The sequence below is a fragment of the Ictidomys tridecemlineatus genome, chromosome 2 (assembly GCF_052094955.1).
Source record: "Ictidomys tridecemlineatus isolate mIctTri1 chromosome 2, mIctTri1.hap1, whole genome shotgun sequence".
Classification (NCBI taxonomy): Eukaryota; Metazoa; Chordata; class Mammalia; order Rodentia; family Sciuridae; genus Ictidomys; species Ictidomys tridecemlineatus.
The window spans coordinates 83476792-83491785 of record NC_135478.1 but is presented as its reverse complement, the minus strand read 5'-3'; the positions used below and the strand labels follow the sequence as shown (position 1 = coordinate 83491785).

General features: G+C 59.8%; 1 protein-coding gene across 2 annotated transcripts in view; it reads right to left on the bottom strand.

Annotated features, from left to right (window-relative positions):
• Window positions 1–226: 226 nt before the first annotated feature.
• Dtx1 (deltex E3 ubiquitin ligase 1) overlaps window positions 227–14994 on the bottom strand; it is a 28486-nt gene continuing 13718 nt past the window's right edge. For both annotated transcript variants that reach the window (XM_078039067.1, XM_078039068.1), the window contains exons 2-9: window positions 13961–14651; window positions 3997–4058; window positions 3553–3714; window positions 3251–3312; window positions 2701–2859; window positions 2466–2627; window positions 2280–2369; window positions 227–1506 (exon numbers count right to left, since the gene is read on the bottom strand). In XM_078039067.1, the coding sequence (XP_077895193.1) occupies window positions 1282–1506; window positions 2280–2369; window positions 2466–2627; window positions 2701–2859; window positions 3251–3312; window positions 3553–3714; window positions 3997–4058; window positions 13961–14651 (1613 nt within the window). In that variant the 3' untranslated portion in view covers window positions 227–1281. The remainder of the gene's footprint in view (window positions 1507–2279; window positions 2370–2465; window positions 2628–2700; window positions 2860–3250; window positions 3313–3552; window positions 3715–3996; window positions 4059–13960; window positions 14652–14994) is intronic.

Sequence of the window (14994 nt, the reverse complement as noted above, 5' to 3'; positions counted from 1 at the left end):
TCTTGTGAAGTCGCTGTCCCCTCTGCCTCCTTTGGAGCTCGGAGGATCTGCCTCTGCTCCAGCCACCCACCTGCCTTTCTGCTCCAGGACATGAGGATGATGGGAACCCTGCTCCTTCTCAAGCTGCCCTCAGGTGGTGGCCCTGAGGTTGCCATCACCCCCAATGTTCCTAAAGTCCCAGCAACAGGGACGCCCCACCCCCACCGCTTGCAGGAAGAGACGGGGCTGGGCGAGGAGGAGAAAGACCATTTATTTCTCCACCCACAGTGGGACGGGTAGGTTTTCAAAAGAGCAGTCGCTGGCGTCCCTTTAAATCTTGGCTGACGTCCTCCGCGGCAGCCAATCAACAGAGGCGGAGCTGGTGAGTTGCCTGGGCAACGGGCCCCTGGTTGGCCGGAGACTCTCAACCACCCCACCGCCCGCTCCCGAGGAGAGGGAAAGTAACCCTTTGCTGTCCGCTGTCCCTCGTCTAGGCGCTGGCCTGATCAAGGCCTCCTCTCGCTCCTCGAGCCAGAAGCTACAGCCTTTGGGTCTCAAAGATGGGCGCCATCTGGCCAGGAGATGGGGCGGGAGGAAAGAAGGGCTTTCATCTGGGACAGACATAAGGCTGGAGATGGGACAGGAGGCGGGGTTCAGGGTCCCAGAAGGAGGAAGAGACAGACACGAGCACAAAATAAGATGTCCCTTGCCCCGGGTTGCTGTGGCCCAGCCCTCTGTAGGATTGGTCACCTGGGGCCTTCCTCCCCGGGACTCAGTGCGCCGGCAGAGACGGGTGATGATACAGGGTGGGTGAGGCCCAGGGGTGGACTCCTGTGTCCTCCTGGGAGCCCCAGCAGGCCCCTTCATGCCTGCCAGGGGTCCTCTGTGCAGACAAGCGGTACAGAAGCCACGGGGACAGACGTGGGACGCACACGGGGTGTCATGGGATCTTTCTGTCTCTTCTCCCCCAGTTTGGGGGCAAGTAGAGGCACGTGGGTGTGCGTGCATGTGTTCAACAGGACACGTGTGTTGGCGTGAGGGGAGGGTCGCTGTCTTTTTGGTAGGGAGGTCGCCGCGGTTGCCGGTACTCTTTCTGCAGCCTGTTCTGCGAGCTATGGTGGGAGCCCCGTGGCCTGTCCTCTTCCCATCATCCCAGTCGCCACTAGCCAAGTCCCCAGAATGCTTCGGGCTCCACCTGCGGGCTCCTGCCCCAGCCCGGAGCACGGGCCATCAGGGCACACCTGGCCGAGCTAGGTGTGAGCCGCCAGGGCAAAGCAGGAGGGAGGGTGGGCAGGCCGGGCCTCAGGCCTTGGCGGCAGCCTCGGACACCCCCTGCGCGGTGAGCTCGGCCAGCACATTGTCTAGGTAGCTGGCATCTGGATAGCCGTGGCCGGTGAGGTTGGAGCCGAACTCTGTCTTGTGATGGATCTCGTTCCACACCACGGTGTCCGACTCGCCCGTGGTGTTGGACGTGCCGATGGTGAAGATGAGCCTCCTCTCCCAGGCGGTGATGAGCAGTCTCAGCACCTGGGAGGCGGGGGCAGGGCATGGTCACAGGCAGTCCCCACTCCCACCCAGCGGCAGTGCCTCCCTTCCCCCTGTCTGCTGTAAAGTAAGGGTCTCAAACGGGTGGCTGGTGGCTGTACTTGGTTTAGACCCCATGCTGTATTAAATAGCCGCTTTGTGGATCAGTCTCCAACATTCAGAAGCCTGGAGATTCCACATGGAAAATCTCAATGTCTGGCTTCTCTTGAAAAAGAAAGCAAGCTGGGTGCGGTGGGTGGCGCACACCTGTAAGCTCAGCTTCTTGGGAGGCTGAGGCAGGGGGATCATGAGTTCAAAGCCAGCCTCAGCAATGGCAAGACACTAAGCAGCTCAGTGAGATCCTGTCTCTAAATAAAATATGAAATAGGTCTGGGGATGTGGCTCAGTGGTCGAGTGCCCCTGAGCTCAATTCCTGGTACTAAGGGAAAAAAAGAAAAGAAAAGAAAAAAGATCAATATATAGTGTGGCGGTGGAGGGTTTGGATTGCTTGGGCTCAAATCATAGCTCTAACACTTCTTTGCTGTGTGATGATGGGCAAATTACTTGCCTTCTCTGAAGCTTCATTTCTTTATCTGTAAAATGGGGTACGACTTAGACCTCAGCAGGCTGGTAAAGGGGATGAGGTGCATGAAGGAGATGGTTGTGGTCAATATCACTGGGGTGCAAGGTTGGGGATAACTGGGACTCCAGGCCCAGGCTGACAGTAGCTGGGGCCCCTGCCTGTGTCCAGTCCCTGTGTCCCCATTGACACCCACCTTCCGGCCCTTCTCATTGTTGGGCAGATAGCAGTGGCGCGGGAATCCTCTGGCGGTGAACTTCTTCCCCGGATTGGGGTGCTCAGGGCCCTACGGGGAGGGGCGGCAGGGACTTAAGTCACAGCAGGTGGAGGACTCGGGTGGGGAAGGCCTTGAGGTGGGGGCCTGAGGGGCCGGTAGCCTCACCTGAATGCCCGTCGGGATGTCGTAGACGATTCGGATGGTCTGGGTGTCGGCGAAGCCGGGCAGCGAGTGGGGGATGAGGTGGAACTCCATCTTCCCAGGTGGCTGGGTCCCTGTCTTCTCCCCATAGATGGCTTTGCAGGTGGGGCACTGCAGGCTGCCATCCTGGGTGGGGGCGGCAGGTGTGAGTGCCCAGGCGCCCGCCCCTGCCGGCTCCCCTCCTGCCTGCGCAGCTCACCTTGTTGCCGTTGGAGTACATGGCCACGAGGCACAGCAGGTGGTACATGTGGCCACAGCGGCCCAGGCGGCCCACAAGCTCTGGCCGCACGCCCTTGTGCCGCAGCACACCCTCATAGCCCGACGCGGTGACAAGGCGCTCCATGCAGATGGTGCAATCCTGGGGGCAGGAAGGGGGAATGAGCTCTGGGGAGGGGAGGGGCAGGACCTTGGGCCACCATAGGCAGCAGCCATTTGGCAGAGGAAGAGAGGATACCCTCAGGTCCCAGAGGAGACGGCTCCCTGGCCCTCCACCCCCTCCAGATGTACTAATGGCTTAACTCTCAAAAACAAAACTTTAAAAACATTTTGGGGGAAATGTGACGTGAAATTTTCATGTCAATCTTCAAAAGACTGACATGTGATTCTATTAACCTCAAGCTCTTCTGGTCATCAAGAGACCTCACAAAAGCCAAGTGGCAAGAGCCTGCTGGGGGGAGGGACCCCTATTACCTAAAACCCAGAGAAGTCTGCAGCGGGGTGCGAGGCTTGGCCCCTCCCCAGGGACTCACCTCATCAGGAGGGTTTTTCACCTTCTGCATGTACCTTCGAACCACATCCTCGGGGTTCTTACCTGTAGGGGACACAAGAGGCGGGGCTTGAGGGCATCCAGAGTCTCGCCTCTGCCCTGGGCTTGACTGGGGACGGGGTTAGGGATGGAGGGCTGCCCAGAGGTGCAAGGTTTGCTGGGGGCTAGCTATAATGGGAGTTCCCGAAGGATGTGGTGGGTCAGGGACCGGGACAGGGGAGACAGGGGAGGTGACAAGTCTTAACAAACTAGAGGCCGGGGTCGGCAGGGTTGCAGAAGGCGTACTCTTCTTAAGGTGCTTCTTCTTGGTCTTGCGGCACACTCCGGGCACGCCGGGCACTGGCTTGACGTCGCTCTTGCTGACCGGGGGCGGGTGCAGGATGGGCTTTGGAGCGCGCGTCAGGCACACTGGCAGCCCCGCCGCACACAGCAAGATCCCCGTCATCCCTGGGGGTGGGGCGAAACATCAGGGGTGGGGCATCTCCCTGGCCACGCCCACACTCACATATGCCCTTCCTCACTAATGGACAGATGCTCCTTCAGGGCCTCGCCCCCATCACTTGCCCCGCCCCTGACCCCACCCACTGAGCCCCACCCCTAGTCAGAGCCTAGTGCACCCAATACTAGTGGGCGTTTTCCTGGATCCGCCCACCAGTAGCCAAGGGGCGGAGCCATGGGGCTGATGGGCGGAACTGCATCCTTCTGGTCCCCTTCTGGCCTGCAACCCACCTGCCAGGGCCGGATGGACCGGTCCCGTACCATTCAAGTTCTTCACCGGGAGCGCGGGGACACTGCGGGAATAAGAAAAGAGGCGGCAGCTGGACACCAGCCCCCTGACCCCATTAGAGGATCTCGTTTGCCTTGGGTCTCTGATCCCTGGGCACACCCTGATCTCTTGGTGCACGACACCATTCCTACCGTGGCATCCTATTTTGGGGTGTGGTGTGGTCAGGACGGCTGCGACTCTAGTGGGATGCTCCCTTGGGCTTAGCTCGGACTCTGCACCCCACAGCCGGCCTCCTCCGTTCCTCTGGTGACTGTGCCCTAAATCCAACTATCAGTGATTTAGCACGGCTCTGATGTGGCTGTATGGAACACTAATACCCATAAAAGAACTCAGGGATAAAACAAATTAGGAAACACTTCTCCCTCTCTCTCTCTCTCTCTCTCTCTCTCTCTGAGAGTCTTAAGGAGTCTGAGGGCATCCTGAAGGCGCTGCTGAGTCCGTGTAAGGGTACATGGTCGGCAATAGTCCATCCAGGTCTTTCAAAGACACCTGATGATGAATATTCCTTCCACAAAATTCACCAACATCAGCGCTTGGGACTAAGGCAGTCCCTGGGAAAAAGTACCAGAGATGCTTCCGCTTCTCCTGAGCCCCTGCTCAGCCGTGAGCCCCGGTACATCATTCCGCCTCTCCCAATCTGCTTCCCCATCTGCAGCATGGGGTGATGAGGTACCTCCTTTTTTGTTTGCTGTGAGAATTCAATGAAATTCCCCAAGTCCAGAGCCGACACAATTCCTAGCACCCAGTAAAGACTTCAAAGCATTATCAGCATCCTCACCATCACCTGCATCCTCACCGTCACCCACATCCTCACTGTCACCTGCATCCTCACTGTCACCCACATCCTGTCACCTGCACCGTTACCAACACTTCTGGCCAAGGGATTTCTCTGCTGAGCCTCCTCCCCTAAGTCACGGTGTGACTCCTGCTCTGTCAGCCTGGAGCAAGTCTCTTAAACTCTGTAAAGTGGAAGCTCACACGCGGAGTGGGGGGGGGCGCTGCTGGGGGACTGGGCACCCGCCTGCCCGAATCTTCATGGCTTTAGCTCCGGCTGATGCAGGTGAATGGTGTCTGGCTCTGCTGGGCTTGGAGCCCAGGCTGGACAGTTGGGAAGAGCAGCAGCATCTGAGGGTGGGGGATTCTCCTTGGGGTGGGGGTGGGGTCAAGAAGGGAGGGGACCGGGACAGCTGAAGCAGGAGCAGCAGCCTCTTGGCTGGCCTGCAGAGGTAGGAGCCTGGCCAATGCTGCCTGGTCACTTGTCCCCAGTAGGCACAGTTGGCTCGGAGTTGTTGGCTGGGGTGCCTCTTCAAGCAAATGGTGCCCTTGGCAGGCTTGGGACCACTGTGGTGGGTCCAGAAACAGACACACACACATCCGCAGAGACACTGTGCCTACATATGCCTGGGAACACACACACACACACACACACACGGAGGCACACACAAAACCTCCCAAGGTACACACTACACACATGCACAGAGACACACAAATACTGTCCCAGGGAACTTGTGACAAATTAACGTGCACACATACCAGAAGACCCACTTCCCTGCACACAGGTAAACACAGATGCTTGGGGAAGACACTGAGCGGCAGGAAGCTGGGACGCGCTCACACACTACCCCTCGTACACGCAGAAGCTCATACGTACAGACACGCTAACCACTGGGGGGACGCAGTTGGACAAGGGAAGCCAGCTCATGCCTACTGGGACAGCCCCTGTCATGGCCACCCCTCTGGGACACACGGAGGACAGGCCCTGGGTCTCCTGGGACCTGTGGGGAGCAGATGGCAAATTGGGTGGATGGGCACTTGGCCCTGGCATGAGTACCAGAACCTACAGCCCTCAGGGACTTGCCATGCACCCATGGAGGCAACGGACCCACTCACAGCACACAAGGGACACACGCTCTCTCCTGCCACATAGGGGGACACAGGTGCTCACACTCTGATCTGCACCCCACGCTGGCACACAGATGCCCAGCACAGGAGGGCCCTCCACCACAGGCACAGTTTGCAGCTTGTGGCCACTTGGTCACGCAGGTGGGCTGTAGTTCACCCCAGACCCCTCCTAGGCCCTCCCAGGGCCTGAAAGAGACATCAGGGTCCTCCAGCCATGGAGGAGGACCTGGGGTGATGTTGTCACTGCACACAGCCCCTGAGGATGGTGGGGTGGGAGGACAGGCCCTGGGTGTCCCAGGACCTGTCAGTGCAGGTGGTCGAGGCGCGGTGCCCTGGTTTCCCATCTGCAAGGGGCTGGGTCTTGAGGGTCCACACGGGCAGAGCTCGTGGCTGGTACAGGGGCGAGGGGAGGGCGCTCTTCTCCTGGCACCTGCTGGGGCTCAAAGCTGGCGGGGCTGAGGATCCATCTGCCCTTCTCAGGTTGTCACAATCTCCCAGGACCTTCTAGGGCTTCTTGCATGCTTTATAGGACAGCAGACAGGCATGTCCCCAGTGCTCCTCATCCTGACTCTGCCCTCCAAACACCTCCCGGCCGGGGTCTGCCCACCCTTCTTCCTTGCTTTGAGTCTCCTGAGAAGAGAACGTCCCTCGATCCAGGACCATCAATCAAATGGTGGACAGAAAACTCTTTAGCATGCATACCACCACCTAGGTGCCCCCCCCCCAGGGCAGACATCACCAATCCACCCCAGCACTCCTCGAGCTGAGCAGATCCCGCCACAGCCATGCAGTAGCTGCTCTCAATCAGAGAGGCTCATGGCAGCCAGGGTCTATGGTGCAGGCAAAGTCTGGCCCCACTGATGACCTGGCCTTGCTGAGCCTTTGGCCTGGGAGCTAGGCAGGGGGTGCCCCAAGAAGGTTTTAGACCTTGGAGCCCCAAAATATCTGACAGCCCAGGTTTACGAAAGCCAGTCTGGCCCCGGGAGAGGGCTGTGCGCGCGTGTGACCGCGGGGTGTTTTTATTTTTTTAAATGTACCACTGCTGAGTGAGGGGGACAGTCCCAAGGTGGCCCCCAGCCGTCTCAATCTGCAGGCCGCCTGCGAGAACCCTGGGTAGCCCGGTTCCCATGACGCCCAGCGTGGGAGCCGCCCAGGGCCCCCTTTTGATGTGGGATGTGCGTTTCCTCCCGGCAGTGAGAACATCCTCCCGCCTGGACACCGCTTGCCGCTGCGGCCTCCAGAGGGAGACCACCATCACCCCTGCCCTGCCTCCGGGGGGCCCAGCCATCAGGTCTGAGGAATATTGTGGCCTTTTTGAAATCTGCTCTGGCCAGAAGCCAGATCTGGCTCATCCAGGGCAGGGATGCAGCTGCCGTCACCCTTCTCAGTCCTGTATCAGACCCAGGTGCTCCAGGCTCTGGGTCCCCGTGGCTCCTGAAGGGCTCAGAACCTCTCCCCATCACCTGACCCTGTCTCCTCTTCCAACCCTGTTTCCTGTGCACGTACCTGGCACTGCTCCCCTCCTGCCGTCCTGGTGTCCCTGTGTCCCTCACCATGACGCGCACATTGCCACCCCAGGGCCTTTGCATGTGCTGGCTCCGTGCCCAGGACACTCTTTCTCAGATTTCCCCAAGGAACTGCTTGACCCAGGTCTCTGCTCAAAGGTCACCATAGTGGAGTGACGTCCCTGTCTTTGTCCTTACCTTACTTATTTTTGTTTTTGTGTCATAACAATTGCTGTGCATGTCCAGGCCCTGTGCCATCTGGCCTGTCCCTGCCTGTGACCCATCTCCTACCTCTCCACCCTCCACTCCAGATACCTCAGCTGCTCCTCCAGCAGGAGCACAGTCCCTTTACCAGAAATCGTACTGTGTCCTCCGTGGGAAGGAAGGCTTCCCCCCACCCCAGCTCCCAGTGGCTGACTCCTCTCGGATGAATGACACCTGCTGGGGCCCAGCTGTCTTGACCTCCGGACTTCCCACCAGCAGATAAGCACCTAGTAGATGTTCAATGCACGCTCCTTGCAGGAGTGGATTCTGTGGGGCTCTTCTGAGCAGGTGACTCACGAGCATGTGCTCTGCTCGGGACACAGTCTCCTTAGACATCCTCTGCACAGGTTTGAAGTGACTCACAGAGTCCCAGAGAGCAATCCCCTACAGCTTCCCGGCTCTGGGAGGCTCGTTGCTGGCATTCATCAAGGTGTCACTAAGGGGCATCTGGCAGGGCAGGCCAACACCTTGCTCTAGGAAATGCTGCCCGGGCAGGGCTTCCATGGCTAGGGTTTTGGGAATGGCCACCTGAAGCAATTTCTCTTATTATGGATTAGAGGCTGAGGCAGGAAGCTCTGATTGAGGGGAAGAAAAAAAAAAGTGTCCCAGCCTTAGTCTGGGAGACAGGGATGGGCTGCGTCTCCCCGCCAAGGAAGAGCAGATGCTGCCCGCTGTGGCTGGAGGCAGTGCTGGGTAGGACGGGAGGATGCAGGGAGACCTGCTGAGGCTGTTCCTCACACAGTTCCCTGCCCATGTCCATCCGGGTTCTTCCACCACACGGTTTCCACTGCCCGCCTACACTATCCATCCCTGACTTCCCTCTGCCCTTTGGAGACATCTCAGAGGCCACCATCTGCCCAGTCTCTTCTGACCTGACCACAGTGGATTCATATCTATTTCTTCTTTTCACCCAGAAGGACAGTGTTTGTTTTTCTGAAGAGGAAAGCATTTTCTCTCTGTGTGGCTCCACCCTTTTCTCTTCTACCAGATTGTGAGCTGCTAGAAATGTCTGACCCACGACCCACCCTGTGACCCCGGGGTTGACACACTAGGAAATGCACTCTGAGTACCTTCCAGGAGGGGGGGAGCCAGTTAGGAGCCTGGTCTCCTGGGGGAAGGGGCCGGTGTCCTCAGAAACAGTGATTCCAATTTGAATTTCAAATGCGACTCCACTCCCAGAGACAAGGTGAGAGCAGAGACACCCAATCAACCTACTACTACACACTACTGCCACCCACCCGGCGCCCGTGGCAGACATCACCAATCAATCCCAGCACTCCTAACCCATAGGCCCAGATGCAGTTTCACACTCCTCCCGAGGTCACTGCCACTGGGACAGCTGTGTTCCCGAAACCTATTTGTGAGGATCGTAGAGATGGAAGGTGACTTCACCTAGGTCCCCCAGCTGGCGAGTGGAGCAGCGGGCCCCAGGTCCTGGGGTTTCTGGGTCACAGTGCAGGATGACCACACCAGGTTGGTCTGGGACTATCTGGGATCGATCCAGACTCCAGAAGCCTCTGAGCCCCCGAGCTGGGCTGAAGCCTGGGGACGCTGAACTGGGGGCTGTGCCAGTGGGTACATGGCCAGGGGACCACGTGGTCACTCCCTGCGGGTCAGCTGGGGTTCCATCTCTCGCCTGCATCTGGCCCCTCCCCCACCCCATCCCCCAGACTCCTCACACTCTCTGATGGCCGTGTCCAGCCCCTGCTGGCCTCAGGTCCCTGGCATACACCAAGCAGCTAGCTCCCTGGGGAGCCCTCGGCCCTGGCAGCAGTGGGTGGAGGGGCAGGAGAGCATGTCCATCTGCCTCTCTGTCAACGACCCCTCCCTCCTGCGCACCTCCTGGAGAGGGATCTGGCGGTGACTGGCATCTGGGGATCAGACTTATCCAGAGGCTGGGGGGCTTGGGGGTCACCCTCTTTCACCGCTGGTCTCAGGGCCCCCCAGCGCTTGGCCAGGTGGGGAGGGAGGGCGGCTGCCGTTCCCACGGCCTGAGTGGCCACGTGGTGCAGTGTGGTGCAGGGGGTGCGGTCTGGCCTCCCAGGGAGCAGGGCAGGAAGTGCCTCAGGTGGGGGCTGGGTGGGGAGCCTCTGGCTGGCCTCAGCCTCGTGGGAGGCAGAATCACAGCCCCAGCACCAGCTGGGCCAGAAAAGGAAGAGGGGGAGGCCAGAGGCTGCAGGGACCAGTCCAGGACTGGACTTGGCTAGGACAGGACTGAGTCGGTGGTACTTTTTGGACTATGAAGACCTTTGAGCCTGCAGCAGCAAATACAATCACAGCAAGAAATTTAAACCAAAAAACCAAAAAAGAGGAAACCACCAAAACAACTCCCAAGCCCATCTCCCCACCGTCTGCTGCGTCAGCCAATGGCAGGAGGTCCTCAGCATCCAGAGAGAGATGTGAAAACTTAAAGGGTCCCTCCTTGGCCCCTGTTGGGTTGGCAGTGCTATACAAGGTTAATATGGAGGGGAGGGAATGGGCGCAGACTTGAGGAGGCAGGTGCTTTGACATGAAGCAAAAACTGAAGACCAGAGAGGGTAATGGTTTCGGGTAGGTCACACAGCAAGACTGTGCTGAAGCTGGGCCCACACTTGGCCTCTGCAGGTCCGCCCCTTCCCTTGGACTCCCTGATACCCTCCGGACCATGGCCCAAAATGGCATGGGGACATGGGGGTGGCCACTTCAATACCCTGGCTAACTTGGGTTTTCAAATCGGGGTCTTAAGTGCTTGACCTTGAGCAAGTGTCTTAGCCTCCCTGTCCTCATTTGGAAACAGAGATAACAGGACCGGTTGTGGGGGTTTCGCCACAGCTGAGAGGTGATGCGTGTAGAGACTGAAGTCGCGCCTGGGACACAGCGATGCTCAATAAATAGAAACAGGCCGCAGCTGTCCCTCTCCCCACCTCCCACGTGGGATGGAAACTCTGAGTCTGGTTCCCCTGCCCCACAGCTGTGTTCCAAAGTGCTGGACGCTGACCTGTCAGGAGACAGGACGGATCTTCCCCACCCCTGCATGTCCCCCAAGCCCAGATGGCCAGCTGGCTCCTGCCCCAGTACAGAACACGTGGAAAAAACTTCCAGCCAGGTGGACACTCTGCCCCCACTGGCTGTGTGACTCTGGGCAGGTTCATCTCCCTCTCTGGGCATGTTCCCTCATTCCAGGTCTGAGGTGGGGACTGTCTGGAGCGTCCTGTGCCCACCGCACGCTGGTCAGGGGGATGGTGGGAAAGCATCTGCCTGTCATCAGCTCTGCCAACTGCGACTGTGAGAGGTGGTGGCTGCAGCTCTGTTTGTCAGGTGGGGAAACGGAGGCCAGAGAGGCCAAGTCACTTACCCAAGGTCACCCAACCAGAAGGGTGGGGGGAAGGGAGATGGAGGAGCTGAGGGGAGGAGGCTGGAGACAGAGCCAGAGAGAGCAAGCCCTGGACAGCGGAGGGCCAGAGGAGACGCTCAGAGGGTGGCGAGAGGCCGGGGGACCTGGCCCCAGAATTCTCACCCAGGACCTCAGAATGGAGCCCCCGGAGTTCGAGCAAGTCCTCAGGGTGGGTCCTGATCCAGCAGTACTGGTGTCCCTTTAAGGGGAGGAAACTCAGCACACAGTAGGACTTTGTGAGGCCTCAGGAGGAACCAGCCCCGCCCACACCTCCATCTCAGAATTCCAGGGGCCACAACAAGAGGACACATGTGTGGTGTCCCCACAGCCCTGGCCAGCTAACACGGACACAGGCGGAGGGAGGGGGAGGACAGGGGCTGAGGGGGGCCAGGGTGCGGAGGGAGACACCCAGCCCCAGTTCCTTTACACCAAGCTGCGCTGGCCTCGGTTGCCCTGGCAACAGGAGGCTCCGCGTGGAGGAGGCGGGGCCTGCGCAGCGGGAGCAGCGGGGTGGGTCTGTGAGTGCGCGCTCCGCCCTGGAGGCCCTCGGCCTGTGTGCCCAGGGTCTGGGGTGAGGCTGGGCAGCGGCCGCATTATGGGGAGGGAGGAGGGAGGCCCGGGCAGTGCCCCCGCCCTTCAGGCCAATGTCTGAGCTCAGGGAAGGTCAGAAGTAGCTTCCAGGGGGACGAAGAGGGGCTGGGAAGAAGCCACCTCAGGCAGGTCCCAGGAGGACCCCAGGGAGAAGGCTTCCTTCCCACCACCCTCTGAGCTCAAGAGCACTCTATGGCTCCCGCTGCAGGCAGCACCGACCGCGGGCTCCCTGGAGGCCCCAGGGCCGGCGGCTCTGTTACCCCATCTGGAAAGAACCTCGGCGCTCGCTGCCCCAAGGGAGTCTCCAGAACCTTCTGGATTCATTCCTACCCACCCCTCGGCGCTGGTCCTGCCCAGGATGCCCTTTCCCCTCTGGCTGGTGCCCCACACTGCAGCCTGCATCCGCCTCACTCCTCCTGCCCTGAGCGTCCAGGCCTTCAAGTCCCCTGGAGATGCACGTGCGTCCCACTGCCTGGAACAGCCCTGCTTCACATCTGCGCCCTCCTCAGAGGTCCTCCCTGACCACCGCTCCCTCTTCCTATACTGCCCTGTCCCCCAGCTCTGCCCTCTCTCCAGAGGTCGGCTCCAAAGACTCCTTTATGGCCCTATGTCCACCTCCCTAGCCATCTGCGTGCTCCACGAAGACACTCACTGCATTGTCTTCTGCAGCTCCGTGGACGCGCGACAGTCCCCATTTGGAGAATTAATACTGGACGAGAAAAGCTGAGTAATTCCCAGCCTGCCCTAGAACAATGGCTCTCAAAACTTTCATCAGTGACAGCTGGGCACGGTGGCACAGGCTTGTAATCCCAGCGACTTGGAAGGCTAAGGGAGGATCCCAAGTTCAAGGCCAGTCTCAGCAGCTTAATGAGACTCTGCCTCTAAATTTAAAAAAAAAAATTTAAAAGGACTGGGTGTGGCTCAGTGATAAAGTGTCCCTGGGATCTGTCCCTAATACAAAGGAGGAGGAGGAGGAGGGAGGGAAGTGGGAGGAGGAAGAGGAGAAGAAGAAGAAAACACATTACATCAAAGGCAAATTAATTCTGTCTGGCAAGGGCTTAAGCATGTGCAGAAATGATGCGAATTTTAACTTGTTGGAACTATGCTACATGCCACTTTGACCTATCCTACCCAATCTTGTCCTTTCTATTCTATTACAAGGAGATTCTGCTGGTGATCCTGAAGGTCATGCACTCAGGTCATTACTGCCAGTCTCCTGGGCTGTCCAAGGTGGGGTACAGATAGAGTTGGCCTTTCTGCCACTTCCCCTGGAGGACCACAGCCCACATCCACCTGCTCCTCCCTCTCTGGCCCAGGCTGAGGACTCTCAGTAGGAGGGTTAGGCTGGGCCCTCTGCTCAGATCCGGCCTGTGCCCCAGGGTGAGCAGCCAGCAGGAGCTCCCTGGCTCCCTGGTCCAGGACTTGGAGCACCTTAGCCCAGGGATTTCCAGACTCAGTAACGACGGGGTTCTTTCCCCATGAACTTCTGTTGGTAAAGCCAGATTGGACAAGGGAATTCCAGTGGCAGCGCTTCTCTGGCTAATTCGAGAGCAGAGGGCCTGGCTCCTGCTTGCTGGTCTTCCCTGCAGCCCCTCCCAGCCCCTGTGGCTATTCCAAGTCATCCCAGGGTCCCTGGAGCCCAGTTTGAAGACCAGCAAGTTAACCCAAAGTGATGGTGATACTTCTGGTGCAGATTACAGGGAAATATTATGGGCAAGCAGCCAAAGCTTGATTCAGCGGTGGAAGAGCCTCAGGGACTCAGATGGGCCCCAAGGCCCCAAACTCACTAAGACAGCCGAGTGCACACAGGAATCCTAAGGCCTGGGCGCCAATCTCTGCTCTCCCCGAGTGACCCTCAGAAGTCACCACACCTCAGTCTCCCCGTCTGTACCATGGGAACGCTGAGTTGTTCAGGGGAATAAATGGGGACGCAGAGGAACTAGCTGAGGAGCACAGAGGCAGCACGGGATACCGCAGCGCTTGCCTGGGTGGTGAACGGCGTGATCTTGGGGAATATTTTGTGATTCAGGGACCTCACCTGTGCCCCGGGGATGTCGAGGATACTCACCTCACAGGTCCTTGTGCAGGAGATACATCCTGGGCAACCCTCTAGGGGCTCAGGTAAAGCTCCACACAGGGTGCATTCTTAAGGGTGCGACGTTAATGGCCATTTGCATTGTTACTGCAATCTTGGCTGCGGGCTCTAGTGGGCGGCTGAGCTTTCTCCTGGCCTGCAGTGACACAGCCCCCTCCCCCAGGGCCCCGTCTTACCCCGGTGGGATGGAGGCGCGCGCGCTCACGCTGGTGGTGCGCTGGGGCCCGGGCCGGTTGAGGTTGTTCTGCCCCGGGGTGGGCGCGCCGCTGGGGGCGCTCGGGCTCCTCGGGGGCACCCCGGGGGGCGGCGTGGGTTCCGCGGGGCCCGTGGCGGGCGCGGCCCAGAGCGCGGCGCCCGCGAAGGTGGCGCTGGGGCGCACGGCGAGCGTGCCAGGTGGCCCTCCGGGCGGTGGTGGCGGGGGCGCGGGGGGCGCGGAGGGCGCGGAGGGCGCCTTGCGGCGCTGCGAGGCCAGGATGGCGTTGGAGGCGGCGCGCGTGCTGTTGACCAGCAGGCACTGCTGGCAGGAGCAGGGCTGGCCCGAGCTGGCGCCCACGGGCCACGACTGCGACTTGGGGATGGAGCCCACGGTGAGCGGGTAGGCCAGGTCCAGGCGGCGGCGCAGGCGACGGCGGCGGCGCGTCTGGCGGTTCATCTGCGACATGCTGTTGAAGTAGATGAGGTAGCAGAAGCCGAGCGACGAGAGGTCGAGCCACGGGTGCTGCTTCTCGTAGGCGTTCTGGATGGTGATACAGATGTCCATGTCGTAGGCCGTCCACGCGCCGCCGTCGTTCTCCCACTCCCACACGATGCCCTTGCCTGGCGCCGATGACGGGTCGTAGAAGTTTCGCCGCACAGGTCGCATGGTGCCTGTGATGGGGGAGGGGGCGTCAGCGCAGGGCAAGGCCCGCAGTTGGGTGGGGACTGCCAGCCCTGGTAGGGGTCAGGTCAGGTCAGAGGGCTGGGGGACAGAACCGGTGGAGGGGCAGGGGGACTCAGTACAGGTCCCCAGGGGCGAGTAACCAAGAGGGGGGAGTCAGCACACGCAGGGAGGGGAGGGAGGTCAGCACGGGCAGGGGACCAGGGCTCAGTACAGACTGGGGGGTCCGTCTAGGCTGGGGAGAGGGAGGCCGAAGGTCCTGCGCATGCTTCGCCAGGCAGGTGGGATGTGAAGCCGAGAGCCGAGGACGGGGTGGGAAAGTGAGCCAAGGCT